This window comes from Prunus dulcis, chromosome 2 (assembly GCF_902201215.1).
Source record: "Prunus dulcis chromosome 2, ALMONDv2, whole genome shotgun sequence".
Lineage (NCBI taxonomy): Eukaryota > Viridiplantae > Streptophyta > Magnoliopsida > Rosales > Rosaceae > Prunus > Prunus dulcis.
This window is the reverse complement of record NC_047651.1, coordinates 10,164,881-10,181,416: the sequence shown is the minus strand read 5'-3', so window position 1 is coordinate 10,181,416 and position 16,536 is coordinate 10,164,881. Positions and strand designations below refer to the sequence as shown.

General features: G+C 38.8%; 3 protein-coding genes across 3 annotated transcripts; 2 read left to right on the top strand and 1 right to left on the bottom strand.

Annotated features, from left to right (window-relative positions):
- Position 1: 1 nt before the first annotated feature.
- Positions 2-1,449, bottom strand: LOC117618084 (rust resistance kinase Lr10-like; the record flags this gene model as incomplete). The annotated part of the gene is made up of 3 exons (XM_034347711.1): positions 1,275-1,449; positions 1,118-1,144; positions 2-1,020 (listed from the first exon to the last, which is right to left on the bottom strand). Coding segments are annotated over exons 1-3 (1,221 nt in total), but the record flags the coding sequence as incomplete, so codon positions are not given.
- Positions 1,450-2,283: 834 nt separating this feature from the next.
- Positions 2,284-4,851, top strand: LOC117618083. Its single transcript, XM_034347710.1, has 5 exons — positions 2,284-3,016; positions 3,495-3,562; positions 4,002-4,034; positions 4,669-4,701; positions 4,798-4,851. The coding sequence occupies exons 1-5, from the start codon at positions 2,284-2,286 to the stop codon at positions 4,849-4,851; spliced, it is 921 nt and encodes a 306-aa protein (XP_034203601.1).
- On the top strand, positions 4,461-6,181 carry LOC117617552 (rust resistance kinase Lr10-like). The gene is made up of 4 exons (XM_034346974.1): positions 4,461-4,480; positions 4,669-4,701; positions 4,798-4,827; positions 4,988-6,181. The coding sequence occupies exon 4, from the start codon at positions 5,029-5,031 to the stop codon at positions 6,109-6,111; it is 1,083 nt and encodes a 360-aa protein (XP_034202865.1). The 5' UTR covers positions 4,461-4,480; positions 4,669-4,701; positions 4,798-4,827; positions 4,988-5,028; the 3' UTR covers positions 6,112-6,181.
- Positions 6,182-16,536: the final 10,355 nt, after the last annotated feature.

Here is a 16,536-nt window from a genome sequence, read left to right as displayed (position 1 = left end):
GATTAGGAGGCATGGCCAAGTTAACTCCTCCTCCTAACATATGAACCACTATTTGCATAGACGGACGATCCACCGGGTGCCACTGGATGCACCAGAGCCCTACAATTGCAAGTGTCTTCGGGATTTTACCGTCTCCGTCATCTCCAATATGGATTCGTAGGTCATCTCCTCCTTCTAGAAGATTATAGATCCATTCTGGGTAGTAAATTTCATTTGTGTTCTTTGTGCTTGAACCAATATTCTTCCTTCCTCCTACCATCTCTAGCAACAACATTCCAAAACTATAGACATCTGACTTGTAAGACACATTTCCAAAATTCCTAGAGAACACTTCAGGTGCAATGTATCCCAAGGTGCCTCTAGCGGTAGTCATTGACACTATACTTTGATCCTTGGAAGATAATTTGGCCAAACCAAAATCAGAAATTTTTGGAGTGAAGTTGTGGTCTAGCAAAACATTATGGGGTTTGATATCAAAATGGAGGATTCGTTGATCACATCCCTGGTGAAGATATTCAATTCCTTTGGCTATGCCTACTGCAATATCATGCAACTTTTCCCAACCAAGGAAATTGTTCTTACTGTCTGCTGATGAAATGAAATCCTGCAGCGAACCATTGGGGAAGAACTCATAAACAAGAGCCCGTCTAAATCCATCAGCACAAAAGCCAACCAGACGAACTACGTTGACGTGGTGGATGTGGCCCATCGTTCCTACTTCATTTACAAACTCTTCCCCATTTCCCGTAGAATTGTTAAGTACTTTCACAGCAACAAAGAATTCAGAAGAAAGCTTTCCTTTATAAACAGTTCCATATGCTCCTTGGCCCAACTTATCCTTGAATTCATTCGTGATCCTCTTAATATCTGCATAGGAATATCTGCTTGGCTTGAGAGATTTGTAATCCTCTAAAAACCTTTCTATTTTTAATCGATTCTCTTTTTCCTTCCAATCAGCGCTATAGACACGATATAGTGCAATGACCAGTACTAAAAGAAGGGATGAACCCAGGGTTGCACCTGAAAATAAATACAATCCTTGAGCAAACGCATATCTTCCATCGTCCTCTAGACATGAAACAAAGCAAACGAAAAATACCAGTTTTAATTAACTCACCTGTTGCCACAAATTTTGTTGTTTGGCCTGTAAAATAGAATATTGTCAAGTTGGTAGGAGATTATACTGATCATCATGTATGCATGTATGATTTACTTTGAAAACTGTAAAAACTTGAGCGGAATTTATGTGCAACAAAGATTTATATCATCCTTACTTGCTTTGCTGACGTGAACACATTCAACTTCACTTTTGATGCCATTGTTGTTCAATCTACACCTCTTTCCCTCTGCTTCACATTCTGTACAATTTGGTTCAGACCATTTGAAACTAGGAATAGAGGTGCCATCTCCCATCCAAGTCCCAGATGGAACTGACAAAACATCATACATCCGTGTACATGACTGTAGGTTTGGTAAGTAGTCAAAAAAATCAGCGCCAGAAGAAACGCCATAAACTTCGTAGCCAGGGCCGCTGCCAAGGCAGGGGACTTGAAATGTATATATGTCTCTTCCAAAAGGAGTAGGACAATGGAATAAGGTAACATTCCGTATTTCGGTGTCTAATAAGTAGAAGGGGGAGATTGGAATGTTAGGGGTTTCTAAGGGATTTAACAGCAGGCAGCCATCTTGGCTATATATTAGCCCACGCTTGTAATCTATGCTTTTGACAAAGAATTTTACTAGCGCTACTTGCTGCTCAAGAACAGCCTCCTGTCTATCATTATTGCATCCAAGCCCAGAATCGCCACAATGATTTCCGAGGAGGAATGGGAAATGGATAGCCAGGCCATGATCATTACTGCACTTTGATTCTGTACACCAATTTTGGCTTGCTCCAACCGCCGTGAAGAAAACACATAACAATATGCAAAAGGAAGACATGAACAATTGCTGCATTTCTGAGCTAATAATGCATGTGGATTTTTTCCCTAAGCACATAATTTGGAAAACTAAGTCAAGAATGATAAAGGTTTTCAGTAAATAAAATGAATATACAAACCATTGACTGAAAGAAACTCCTAATCAGCAACTAAAGTCAAAAAAATAAGGCTGAAATGGCACTATTAAATCATCAATTGCCCTATAACGACCCATTCAATTCTTCTGGATGTGCTCGTACAGCTTACACGCAATTACCATCTCATATAAAGAACTGTCTAAATATTAAACTAGTTTGAATGCCAAACAACCTCTCTCTCTCTCTCTCTCTCTCTCTCTCTCACCATGGGAAGCAGGTCCTTGGCCTTGTCTAGGTGGGTTTTAATTGTAGCCTTTCTTGTTGTTGGCTTAGCCAGTGAAACTTGTAACGCCAAGGATGAAAGCACCAAGTGTACCTCTTCCTGCGGCAATATCCACAACATAAGCTATCCTTTCCGACTAAAACATGATCCAAAGCACTGCGGCAATGTAAAGTATACTCTGTCTTGTGAGAACGACAATACACTTGTAGACGTACCTTCTTCTGGAAGATACTATGTCCAGGCAATCAACTACCATAACCAAACAATCCGACTCGTAGACCCTGGCCTTCAGAACAACAATTGCTCCTCCATGCCTCGAAATTTTCTTCCCGGGTTAAGATTTCCATATTCTATAATCAATAAAAGGGGTTCACCGCTTTCAACGCCTATATTTTACATCATGTGTTCAAATCCAGTGAATTCTTCTCTGTACGTGGAAACTGCTCCATGCTTGAACACAAGTGCTACTTCTTTGGTCCAACAAAAGACGTATAGTTATGTGAAGGTTGGGGCTATGGTAGTGGGGGATTTGAACAGGGGTTGCAGTGTAGAGTACGCTTCGGCGCTTTTGAACTACTCTAAGGACTACATGCCCTCTTATAAATCCATACACAGTGCACTCATGCATGGCTTCGAGCTTAGAGTAGATTGGCCTTACGAGAAGTGCCCAGGCCAATGGACTTCTAATTCTAAATGTTTTCCACGCACCATCCCAGGTACGTGAATTCTTGGCCGTGGCTTGTAAATGTTGCACTTTTACTTTGTGAATACACAGAAGGAAGTTAGGGGCACTCAAACTCCGGTAATGTTCTCTTGCCAGACTTGTAATTGTCAGAAAAATACTTGTGTTTTCAATCTTTGGATCTCGACTAAACATTCAAACAAAGAATACATATGATAAATGATTCAGATTCACACATTGGCAATATATCTGATAGTGTGAGACTATCTGGCAAGAGAGAATATTACCCTTTAAACTCCAGTCCAAAATATACTTGCTATTTTTAGTTTGCTAGTTTAGGATGATGAACTTGTATACAAACCTCATTTGATGAATGAAATAGACAAGCAAAACTCAAAGCATTTTCTTAACTTCTTCCTTTTGTTTCTCTAATTGTCTTAAAATTCCTCTCCTTCCCTTATTCCTATAAAATTAGGAATTCATAGTTCTATCGACTAGTAATTTTGGATTAGACTTGGGCATCGAAGAGGGTTTGCTGGTGCTACACAAGTACCCTTTTGGTGACTTGTTTGTTCCCCAGGTTTGTGCAAATCATTTGGAGCAGAAGAAGAGCCCCGTACGTTTGGGTCCACCCCGACCCCAGTCAGACTTTGGCCCGGTCAGACTTTGAGCCCCATACGTTTGGGTCCCCAAATTGTGTTTAAAGAAAGCCATAATCTTCGGGATATAGAATTGAAAATGACCTACACTGTATCAATCTAGCGTCCATGTGACTTGTAACAGATAGGCCCACCAGATGCCATGTCAAGAAAAACGTAGCTAGCTTCATAGTTAGACAGACGAATAGGCAAATGGTGTACCAATTGATAACTTTAATAACTTTAAGGTTATTTTTGTTAGTTTTTACACGACATGGGTCAAACTGTTACAAATCTCAAACCACGAGAGTGAAAAATGTAATTGACTTTAAACTTTAATTACTTCGCGTGCTAATGTTATCTTCTTCTTTGTCACTGTAGGTTTTATTCGATTTCGATGGGAGGTTACTAAAGGTAAGCAAGTAATCTCTCTCTCTCTCTCTCTCTCTCTCTCTCTGATTACAACTTTTGAGTACTTACAAGAGATCACAATTCCACCAAACATGTGTTATAAATTCTTCTTAGTAGAGAATGGTAAAACATTTAAAATACCAAAAAATGCACTTAATTAAAGAAAATACTGAGAAATAAACATATTTAATAAATCCATATTTATGGAAGATAACTGTCCATTTTATCTTTTTTAATTCTAAAATAAATTAAAATTAAAAATTAAAAAGAAAACAAATGTGCCAAGGGCTAGTTAGATTTAAATCAATGTGTCAAGGGGCTAGTTTGTGGCTGGAATAGAGGTATGTATCAAAACTTGGTTTCAAATTGTAATGACTACATATACTGATGTTTTTTTTCCCTTACTTCTGTCACTGTAGTCTTCTTTTCTCGTGGAGACGTGTACGTTGGTAAGGACTTTCTCTTAATTTTTCTTTACAAACAACCCCCCCCCCTTTTTTTTTTCTTTTGTGTGTGTGTGTGTCAATTACACGACAATTGTAGTGAGTGGAGAGAAATGAACTTGTGACAGAAAATATGTCAATTCAAACCTAGTCCAAGTCTTCGTTTTTGCTTACATTTGTTGTATTTCTTGCAGCTAGACATCCATGCTTTGCCTTCCAATCCATCCGTAAGATCTTGAAATTCATGCAATATAAACAGTTCTTCGATTTTGTTCCCTCTCACGTCTTTGATTTTGTTCGCACTTTTTCTATGTTTCTTGCAGGGCGTAGATGGGGGCCACTCATTTGCTTGGGTAAGGGCTTGTGTAATCCCTTGAATGACATCAAAATCAAAGAATACATATATAGATTCCAAACAAAAGGAAGATGTGTCTGGCAAACAAGAAGAAAAAGCATTAGTTGATCTAAATGTTCTTTTCTCATTGTTCTTTTGGTGATACATCTCTTGTACAGGTTCATTTTTTGCAGCAAGACTCATTTTTGGGGTTCCATGTATGATCGTGTTCGTAATCTATACATGGCGAAGGCGACATTTGTCAATGTATAGCGTCATAGAAGATTTTCTACGAAGTGATAGCAACTTCTTGCCAATAAGGTACTCTTACTCAGAAATTAAGAAGATGACTAATAAATTTAAGGACAAGCTGGGTGAAGGCGGCTATGGCTCTGTATTTAAAGGAAAGTTACGCAGCGGCCGTTTTGTAGCAATTAAAGTTCTGGGCAAGCCCAAAGGTAATGGGCAAGACTTCACAAGTGAGGTAGCTACCATTGGAAGGATTCATCATGCTAATGTGGTGCAACTTATTGGTTATTGTGTTGAGGGATCAAATCGTGCTCTAGTATTTGACTTCATGCCTAATAGCTCTCTTGATAAATATATTTATTCCAAAGAAAAAAGCATGCCCTTAAGTTGCAAGAAAATGTACGAGATTTCTCTCGGAGTGGCTCGAGGGATTGAATATCTGCATCAAGGTTGTGAAATGCAAATTCTGCATTTTGATATCAAGCCTCATAATATTCTTCTTGATGAGAATTTTAACCCAAAGATTTCTGACTTCGGGCTTGCGAAATTATATTCCGTAGATGATAGCATTGTCTCTTTGACGGCAGCAAGGGGAACAATGGGCTATATTGCTCCTGAGTTGTTCTACAAAAATATTGGAGGTGTTTCGTACAAAGCTGATGTCTACAGTTTTGGAATGTTGCTCATGGAAATGGCAAGCAGAAGGAAGAATTTCAATTCAATGGTAGAGCGTTCAAGCCAAACTTACTTCCCGTCATGGGCGTACGACCAATATAACAAGGGAAATGACTTGGAGATGGGAGATTTTAATGAGGAGGAAAAGAAAATCATAAAAAAGATGGTTATAACTGCATTGTGGTGCATTCAAATGAAGCCAAGTGATCGGCCTAACATGAACAAAGTCATAGAAATGCTCGGAGGAGATGTTGAATGCCTAAAGATGCCTATCAGACCTTTTCTGTATCCACAGGAGATGCATGCAGGTGATGTTCAAGAAAATTTGAACTCAATAGGTCCCAACAGGGAATTAACATGGACTTTGTCAGGTAGGTGATCATCAAATTGTTAGAAAATGCAATCATTTATTGGTTTTTTTTTTTTTTTTTTTTTTTTTTTTTTTAAGGACCTTTCCTATTGAGAGGGACGATAATATACTAAGTTGAAGAAACTCTCGTCTTTAAAATCAAGAGGAATTAAATAGTTTATGTTTTTATGAGATACTAAGGTGTTTTTATATTCCAAATAACTCGGATCATTGCAAAACCTTATAAATAAAGAAACTCTTAAAATTCAACTCCATCAAAGAATTCTTTGCCTTTCTCCAAAAAAATAAAAACTAACTTGTACCAAAAGCCGCTATGACTGCACTAAATATGTACCCAATGTTGGTCATTTTGCTTTTGGCTAGCCCATCAAGAATGGTTTTCACAACTTTCGAGACATCTAATTCAAAAATCTTGGGGAATCTAAAAAACATATCGCCATTATCTGCACTCGAGAAGTTGGTGGAAGTATTTTCAAAAGTGGGAGTACAAAGATGGTTGTTGCCATAAGCTGGTGTCTGTAGGCAAAAAATTGTCATGCTTTATTCTTCAACTTTGCTCTTGCGTCTAAACCCAATTACGATAAATCTGTTGCTTTGGCAAAGAGTACACAAGTTTGGAATCGATGTGCTGGAATTGCACTCTCCCCTGCATCTTCTATCACAATTCCAAACTCAAAGGCTTCAAAATCGAAAACAGTTGATGAATGTAAAAATCATATCTCCACTAAGTGCGCTCGAGAGGTTGGTGAAAGTATTTTCCAAAGTGGGAGTGTAACATATGGTTGTTGCTATAAGCTTGTGTCTGCAGGCAAAACTTGCCATGATCTATTCTTTAACTCTGCTCTTGCCTCCAAACCCATTGTCGACAAATCTAAAGCTTTAGCAGAGAGTACACAAGTTTGGGACCAATGTGTTGAAATTACAATTTCTCCTGCACATTCTGTCACAATTCCCACACCAAAGGCATTAAATTCAGAGACCTTGGTTGAATGCAAACATATCTCCATTAATTGCGGTTGGGAAGTTGGCGGAAGTATTTTGAAGGTCGAATGGTAATAGGTGATTGTTGCAATGATCTCTTGTTTGAAGGAAAAAAACATGTTGTGATATATTCTTCAATGCGGTTCTTTTGTTCAAACTCGATGTCGACAATCCTAGAGCTTTAGCAAAGAGTATACAAGTTTGAAACTGATGTGTTGAAATTACAGTTTCACCTACATCTTCTATTTCAGAATTGGAGAACTAAATTAATCAGAAATTATGCATGAGATATTTGCAACCAATGACTCCATTCCATTCTTTGTGAGGTTCAAAATAGGTTTAATTGCACCAACACTCCTGAAACTTAGGTCAAATTCCACTTTGCCCCCACCCCCTCCCCCCAAAATTCAAAATGGCCCACTTTCATCCATTGACTGAGGCTTGATGTCTCACTTTGCCCCATACTGTTAACAAAAAATATATAAATAAAATCAATCAGACCCATCCCCCCTTCTCCCCTCCACCCACCCCCCACTGCAGAACCCAGAAGACGCACAGCTACTCCTCCCCCACCCTTCCAACCCAACCCACCCGTCTCCCTCTCCCCGTATCTTCTTCTCTCTCCCCCTCTCTTTCTTTCTCTCCCTTCTACACACAGAACATTGAACCCAGCCGCACCAACCTACCCATATCCGAAGACAATGATGGTTTTCAATTTCAATTCTCTCACTTTTTTCAATTCTCTCTCTCTCTCTCTCTCTCTCTCTCTCTCTCTCTCAGTGGGTCGTCGGTTGCTGAATTCGTACAAAATCCGATTAGATTCACAATCCTGGGTTGTGAACTCTTGAGGGGATCTCAATCTCATTCTTCGTGTTGTGAAGGCTCACCGACGGGGTCGATTGGGATGGGTTGGGGATTTAGGTTTTTTTACTGCGGTTGAGAATGGCATGTAGAGAAAAGGGATAGAAAGCTGGGCTTCTTGTCTATCTGTTGGTGAGTTCTTTGAGAATGTGAGAATAAAGCTAGAGAGAGATTGAGATTGAATTAGAGGAGGAGGTCACAAAGCTAAAGGTTGTATGAAGTGGTGGTGGTGATTGAATGGGTTGGGGAGGTGATTGTCGAGGAGAGTAGGGTGGGCTGGACTCTGTTATTAATTTTTAATTTTTGGGTTCTTTTTTATAAATGTTTTTATTTTTGTTTTTAATTTTAGAATATTTAATTAAGTTTTTATTTATATGGAGGTGGGTTCTACTTGTCACGTCATCAAAGTTAACAGAGTTTTGGATGGAGTTAATGACAGAGGGCAAAGTGAGTTATCAAACCTCGGTCAAAGGATAAAAGTAGGTCATTTTAAGTTTGGGAGGGCAAAATGGGATATGACCGAAGTTTTAGGAAGCATTATTGTAATTAAGATTTCAAAATATTATTGAACCTTTTTTTTCCGCAAAGTAAGTTTGTTCATGTATCTTTTTTTTTTTTTTTTTGGTATGGGATAGGCATTTATGGTCATCCTTTTGTTTGCATTATCATAATTTCTTCGTCCGCATCTTACTAGTTTGCACATTGTAGATAAGAAACACTCAATCAGTCCAATCGATAATGAAAGAATGCTTCAATATATTCGGAATATTTTATTCATGTATGCTAAATAAGCACACTCATGTAATTAATTGTCATAATACTATCACAATTTGCTTTACCTAAAATTCTGAAGCTGCTTTCTGCAAAGCTCCATGTAACCCATTTAGGCAGAAATCAAATATGTCAAGTGGGATTGACATGGTATGTACATGAATTGTATTCTTTTAAGGATTCTTTACTGCAATGCCCCTGAATTAATGGTCAAATCTCACTTTGTCTCCTGAAAATTAAAGTGACTCAAAATTACCCATTTGACCAGTGTTTTGCATCTCACGTTACTCCTTGTTGAATACGTAAGTGTCCCGTGTGGAAAAAATCAATAAAATATTTTCTTTTAAGAAAAATAGAAAATTACTTCTTTCTCTCCCTCTTTCTTTCTCTACACTCGACGACCCCCTCCCTCCCGCACAAACCACTTATGGCAAGCATCACTGCCACACCTCCTCCCATGCGCCCCTCTAAATAGCTTCGTTGCCCCCCTCCACCAGCCACTTAGGGTGGGCATCACTAACTCATCTCTTCCTCTCCCTTCCTCTAATAAGCTTTGCCATCCCACCCCCACCAACCACTTTGGTCTAGATAGAGAACACGCCTTGATGACATTTTCCCAACGGACACCCACCCGATGTGCACACACTGGGCTTGGCCTCTGTTCCTGCCACATCCAACGACATTGAAACCTAACTCAACAGCCTCATGACGTCTTCGGTGCTGTTGTTGCTAGATCCAAGGGCCCCGAACCTCGGGCTAACAACCTCCCATAGTTTACGCCACATGTGATGCCTCTATGAACTGTTTATATCAGGATTTTGAGGCAAAGCTTGGGAGAATATGAACTCTCAGAATACCGTGGTCGTGGTCATTATCTACTCCGTTGACTGCTCGACCTCGAGCTTGAAAACGGTGACTGCAGTCATCATCCGATGGGCCATCATTTTGAGTCAACTCTTCTTTCAGTTGGGTCTGAAACGGCCTCGGGCTGGGAAGATGTTAGTAAGAAAATTGTATTGGCATTTCCTAGACTCTAGCATAGGTTGGAAATTAGTGTGTAAAAAATTGTTTACTGGACATTTTGCACAACGCATTTAATTCCATACTTCCAAGGCATGACTTGACCGATATAAGAAAATTGACCTTAGATAAATTATAACATAATCATGCATTCACAATAGGATTTATAGTTGAAGTTATTTTCAATACCATTGTGATTTAAGTTAAAATCTTAGCATTTCCTATAGTGACGTGCACCGTGCTCATCTCCTAATTAACTTATTTTTGGAGATGATTGTTTCTTCACAAAAGTGGTCGTTTGGTGTCATCACTAAAGAGTCCATATTGAATCACAATTCATATTCATAATTAGATAGTATTGTGTCTTCGGTTTGGCGTCTAAATGAAGAGACCACATTGGATCAGGATTGAAAGTCAAATTTGGAGACAATTAGTGTTCACTTGGGTTTCTCTCTTTTGAGAGAAAATCTGCCTTGAATAAAATGTTGGGTTTTCCCTTTCAAACTTTTTGAGCTTTCAATGATTGGTTTTTGAGCATATTGAATTTTGAAGAGAAAGCTACTGTGCATATTTTTCAGATGAGTCATCAAGTGTTCCTTGTTTGTTTGGTGATTTATCAAATCCTTTTATCATTCATATTGCATTCATATGCATGTCGGTGACTCATACAGTTGGGGGCACCGAGACTGTTGTGGCATTTATCCCCCGGTGAGCTTGAAGCAATCGCGACCAATATTGCGTTCAACATAAGGAGTGACGATGATCATCCCGTGACAGAAGTTGAGTTACGAAAAAGTCAGTAAACTTTATCTAGATTACGTCTAGGATAGGTGAGTGAGTAATTCTTGTAATCTTGATTCTATAGTGGATTTGTTCTAGACTAAGGAGTCCCGTGGATTTTTCCGAGAGGTGGGGTTTTACCACTTAAAATAAATATCTACATGTTCTTTTACTTTGACCTCTGTATATTTTAGGATTGATAAGCCATATCAATCCTGCTTCGAAAATCTATTTTTATTTATTATTAATAATCTCCAATGATTCACCCCCTCTAAGAATTTTTAGTCATCCTATAGGTAATTTCAATTGGCATGAAAGCAGGTTGCTGAACATACTCAGCAAGATCCGACATACCTTAGGATGGATCGTGCTGCGGCTTTTATTGCACATCCGCCATACTTCGATGGCAACAATTATGGCGCTTGGAAGGCTAAAATGAAGTCGTTTCTTTGTTCATTAGATGAACATGTATGGAATACAATGGTTCATGGATTTCCTGAACCCACAAAGAAGATCGGAAAAGAAGATGAAGCAACCACTGTCCTCAAAACTAGAGAGGAGCAGACCACTGCAGAAGCCACACAACACTAATAATCAAAAGGGGTTAAATGCTATATTTACTGTTGTCTCTTCCGATCAATTTGAATATATATATATATATATATCTAGTTGGGATATTTTGCAGGTCACTTGACAAGACCCGACCCAAATTCTACTTTGGAATCCAAGCCGAATCCTGTGCGTGACCGACACCTGGCGGGTGTTGGGCACAAATGACCTAATTGCCTTTCTTAATAAAATTTAAACTTATTACAAGTTCGACTTCTACCGAAAATTCGGTAGAGTCTCCCTATAATTGGTCATTCCCCAAAATTTACACCTATCAACAAGCATTTAAATATCTACACCAAATACCAGTATACATAAATAAATACGTTCCATAATTAAATACGTTCTAGGGCAATATCAGAGCAACTATACAGATTAATTTACAAGAAAGGAATCACAAGTGAACTAAGAAACCCTACATCAAACTGAGGAAGTGCGGAAGTGGAAACTGCCCTGTGGTGGCTCACTGATGCACGTCTACTGCCTAGGGGTGCAAAACATTGAAAATGTGAGTGGACCGAAAACAAGGTTTAGTACATAGGAACACACTAACCCCACTGTAAAAACAGTTATGCAAAACTAAATCATTTTCTTCATTATACACATAATGAAATCAATGCACTCATATATTTATATATATAAGCCAATCATACTCATGGTCAACATTAATCTCTTAAAAGCATTGAACTCAGTTTAAAACTACCATCTAGGTGTACCCCTTATTTCCGTCAATTCCTGATATGCTATCAATTCCCTATATCCGTCAATTCCTCGCATCATCATTGGTGACACGTACTCGTAGGTCTCGGTGACACAAGATCAATCTGAGCCGTAACTTGCAGGATTCAGGGGACCTTAGTCTGCCTGATCCGCATTTCGATCCGCATTTCTCGCTCCGCATGAGTCATAGTACCAAAGAACTCGTGGGGCAACTGTCAAGCATGCTGACTAAATCGAAGGCAACCAATAAAATCCGAAGGCAACGTTTTTACCAAAGGCAACCAATTTATCTGAAGGCAACTTATTTACCGAAGGCAACAAATTATATCTGGGTACCTAAGGTGGTTTAGGAAAATATAAAGTTTCTAAAAAATTTGATGAATAACTGAATTTCTGTGAACTTTAAAACTCTACTGCCATTTATTTGATAGTTAGCTAAAATTTCTTTTTCCTATATCCTTAAAGGATATTCCACTCGACATCATATAACTTAAAATCTTTAAAAGCACATCTCAAATTATGAAAGTACTAATCTTTGAATAAAACTTATTCAAGATCAAATAATGGAATTGAATTGCATAAATCGTTTATAAAACAATGGGTCCACTCACGGCTGGTTTGTGCTATCTGGACCTCTTGAAGGTCCCTCCTACAGGTCAATTGATGCCCAGGTGTCTGATTCAATTACCATAATATTCTATTAATACAATACTCAATATAGTATTAAATTAAAAATCCTGACCCCCGGCTCCTAGAAGTGCGTGCATCAAAATTAAAGTTGTTCCTATGCCCATAACAGCTTTCCTTCCAATTGGAATAGTTTAGAAGTATCTCAGGACTCAAAAAGCGCTAAAGTCCCAAAAAGTCAACCCAGGACCCCGTTGGTTCACGACCTCTAAATTCTGATCCAGAAGCCCCTAGAAGTTCCAATATACCTAGGACAGATGTCCATTGGTTCACGACCTCTAAATTCAGATCCAGAAGCCCCTAGAAGTTCCAATATACCTAAACACATGCCCTGAGAATTTCATCTCAATCGGACGGTCGGATAGATCACGATAATTGAATCAGGTGATTCCTATAACCCTAGCCCTAGGGTTCGACATTTCGGAGTATCCAGGACTCCGATTCATAATCCATTGAATCCTATACGACCCTGGCAATGTCTAGATCAACATATCCGAAAATGATTACGATCCAACGGCTCAACAGTATTGAACATGGGAATCGCACAATATGCGAGATCCGTTCGGGGTTCAAATATTGTCCGAATTGAAATCCGCGAATTCCTACGCGCTCGTGACAACCCGAGGATCACTCTAGGACTGAATGTAGTCCCCACCAGGCTGCCCACGTGCCGCCACATGCGTGGGTGGCTTGATAAATTCCGACGACCAGAAAACTTCAAAATCTTGAGCTCAACTTCCTACTCTAGGTTCAAAACATGATTTGGAGCCACTTTTGTTCTTGGACCTACATCGAAAATGGCCGGAATTTAAATCTCAAAATCGGCCGAACTTTGGATCGTGATTTGATCTACCTAGGCAAGAAATCGTTCCAATCTTACTCAACCATCAGCTAAGTCATGAAAAATAGGTAAGGATCCGTACCTTGATCCTCCGATTTGGTGGCCGAACGACGGAGATCGAAAGCTTAGAATTTATGCCAAAACCGGCTGGTTTTTTCAATTTTTCCTGCCCTAGGGCTGATGGCTGGAGACGGAAGGTGGTCGGGGTTTGAAGGCGAGACCGAGTTGGTCCTTTTGGCATTGGCGGCAAGTGCTGGGATGATCTGACAGGGTGGCTATGGAAGTTTGGAGGTTCGGCTGGAGGGAGGACGTCGGGGGAGAGAGGAGAGATTGAGGGAGGAGAGAGAAAAAAAGGTTTTAAAAAAACCTGACTTAAAAATTACCATTTGCCCATCTACGTATTTTGACCGTATTTTCTTCGTTATAGCTCCAATTCGAGTTCACTACGTATCTACGGACTTGTTTCGTCGCGCTCTATGCAACGGTGCAAGCGAAATTCTCAAATTCTTTCTTGGTCAAAAAGTCAACTTTTTATCTCCTAATTTATTCTAAGGGAAAAATTGTCCTTCTCCCTAATAAATTAATAATTAAATAATATTTAAGGACTGGGTTGTTACATCACTCATGAAGGAACAGATACTGTCAAGGGAGCCAAGCTTCAAATGCACACTTTACAATTTGAGACAATCATGATGGATAAGAATGAAATGTTTTCTGAATTTTATGCTAAACTTTGCATTATTGTGAATGCATGTTCAAGTTTAGGTGAAAAAATTCCAGAAGATAGGGTGGTGAAAAAGATTCTAAGGTCCTTGCCTTAACATTTTCAACCAAAGATCACAGCGATTGAAGAGATTCGTGACTTGAACACCTTGAAGTTCTTGAACTTATAAGGTCGCTTCAAACCTACTAGATGAAGCATCTAGCTCCTAAAAAGAATAAAAGCGTTGCTCTCAAAGTGGTTGACAAAGAAGATGTTGAACACCAATTAGAAGAATTCAATGGAGATGAATTTGCTTATCTTCACAACAATTCAAGAAGTTTTTCAAAAATCAAAATTCCAAAAGTCACGACTCAAGAAATCAATCAGGTATAAATTCAAAAATTAAGCATGGTGACTATACTGATGGTAATTTAAAATCTCGCAGGTTCACTGAGAAGAAAAACACTAAAGAGAGAGTCAAGTGCTATGAATGCGAAGGATATTGACATATTGCCTATGAATTTGCCAACACACAAAAGAAGCAAAATGGAAAAGCCAAACCGCTGAATGTAACCTGGAGTGATAGGGATTCAGAATTGTAAAGTGAAGAAAATACCATTGCAATAGTCACCACTGTCAGCGTGGATGAGGCACAGCAAAACAATGTGAATGATCGAGAACCAAATATTGACTACATGTTGGAAAAGTATGATAATATATTGGCTGCCTCTCAGAAGCTCAACAAACATAATAGAGAGCTTACAAAAAGAGTAGCTTGCTGGAACTTGAAAACAGTAGGACTGCCAGGATGTTGCAGTCCTCTATTACTGGACCAGAAATAGTAGGTGAAGGTATGTAAGAGAAATAGGAAGCATTACAGAAAAAGTGCATTGATCAAAATAAATTAATTGTTTCTTTGACCTCTGACAACCAAGCCCTTGAAATTGAGCTTAAAAGTTCAAAGGAGAGGATTATTGCTTTGACAATTGGTGCAAAGAGGTTGACAAATTGGTAGCATGGGTCGAAGAGATGGAGACAAACGTGGCCTAGGTTTTGATTCAATCAACAAGTCTCTCGTTGTATCCGTCACAAAGTTTCTCGTTGTATCCGTCACAAAGTTTGTCAAACCATCACTTCCTGTTGGTGCTCCAACTTCTCGAACAACTTGGGGATTCATACCCACGTGTCAATATTGTGGAGCTCTTGGACACATTTGACCAAAATGCAAATTGCTCCAACAAATTTCAGTAAGTAAAAAATCCACCAGGGAGGGACATGTAAGAATTCAACACAAGATTGCATATCTTGTGAAAGAGGTAAGCAGGTTGTCAAAACTTTCTCATTCCTTATCTTTACCAAGTTCAAATCTAGTGTGGAGGAGAAGGACAATCAAAATTGCTTGCTGGCGCTTTCAAGTGATGCACATCAAACTAATGCTTCTGAAATCTTAGATGTGAAAAATGTTTTGTTGCTCTTACTGCTCTTTCTGACTTGAAATCTAAATCTTGATATTTTGATAGTGAGTGTTCGAGACACATGACTGGTGACAAATCATGTTTTTCAGAAATCTCTATAGAATGTGTGAGTGGAATGGTCACTTTTGGAGATGGACAAAAATTCAAAATTTTGGGCAAAGGAAAGATTATGGCAACTGGTAAACCTAGCTTGGACAATGTCTTACTAGTTGAAAATCTTCAAACAAATATTATCAGTGTAATTCAACGTTGTGATGAAATAGGTAAGGTAAGTTTTATTAAAACTCAATCCAATGTCAATAATAAAGGTAACCACAAGATGTGGTGCAGTTGGCAAATTGCTACCTTCAGCTGGAGAGCTACCAGGTGCCTCAATAGCGGGGGTTCAAAACCCGTTGAAAGCACTTTGTGGCCAGGGGCTAGCCAAACCGCAAGTGGGAATTAATCCCACCCTTCGGGTGTGGGGACACCTTGTGGTATTTACCCAAAAAAAAAAATTGACGAATCAAATGTGATGATTGGAAAAAGATCACCTGACAATTGCAATTGTTTTTTCACTAATGAAGTTTCTCAAGTTTGTTTTAGGACAAGTGAAGATCATCTTGATTTATGGCATCGACGTTTGGGACACATGAACTATCAAGACTTAATTAAATTGTCAAAATGTGAATTTGTAAGAGGAATGCCTAATCTTTCAAGTAAACGTGAGGGTGTTTGTGAAAGGTGCCACTGGGAAAGCAAACCAAAAACCCTCACAAAGCTACAAACTCAATCTCCACTTCTAAAACTTTGGAACTGATGCACATGGATTTAATTGGTCCAATTCTGGTTGCTAGTTTAGGTGGAAAGAAATATATTCTTGTCTTAGTGGATGATTTCTCATGTTTTACTTGGATAATATTTTTGCATGATAAGACAAAAGCCTTTAATTCCTTTTATGTCTTATACAAGCTGATCATGAATGAAAAACATGAAACTAATTCTTG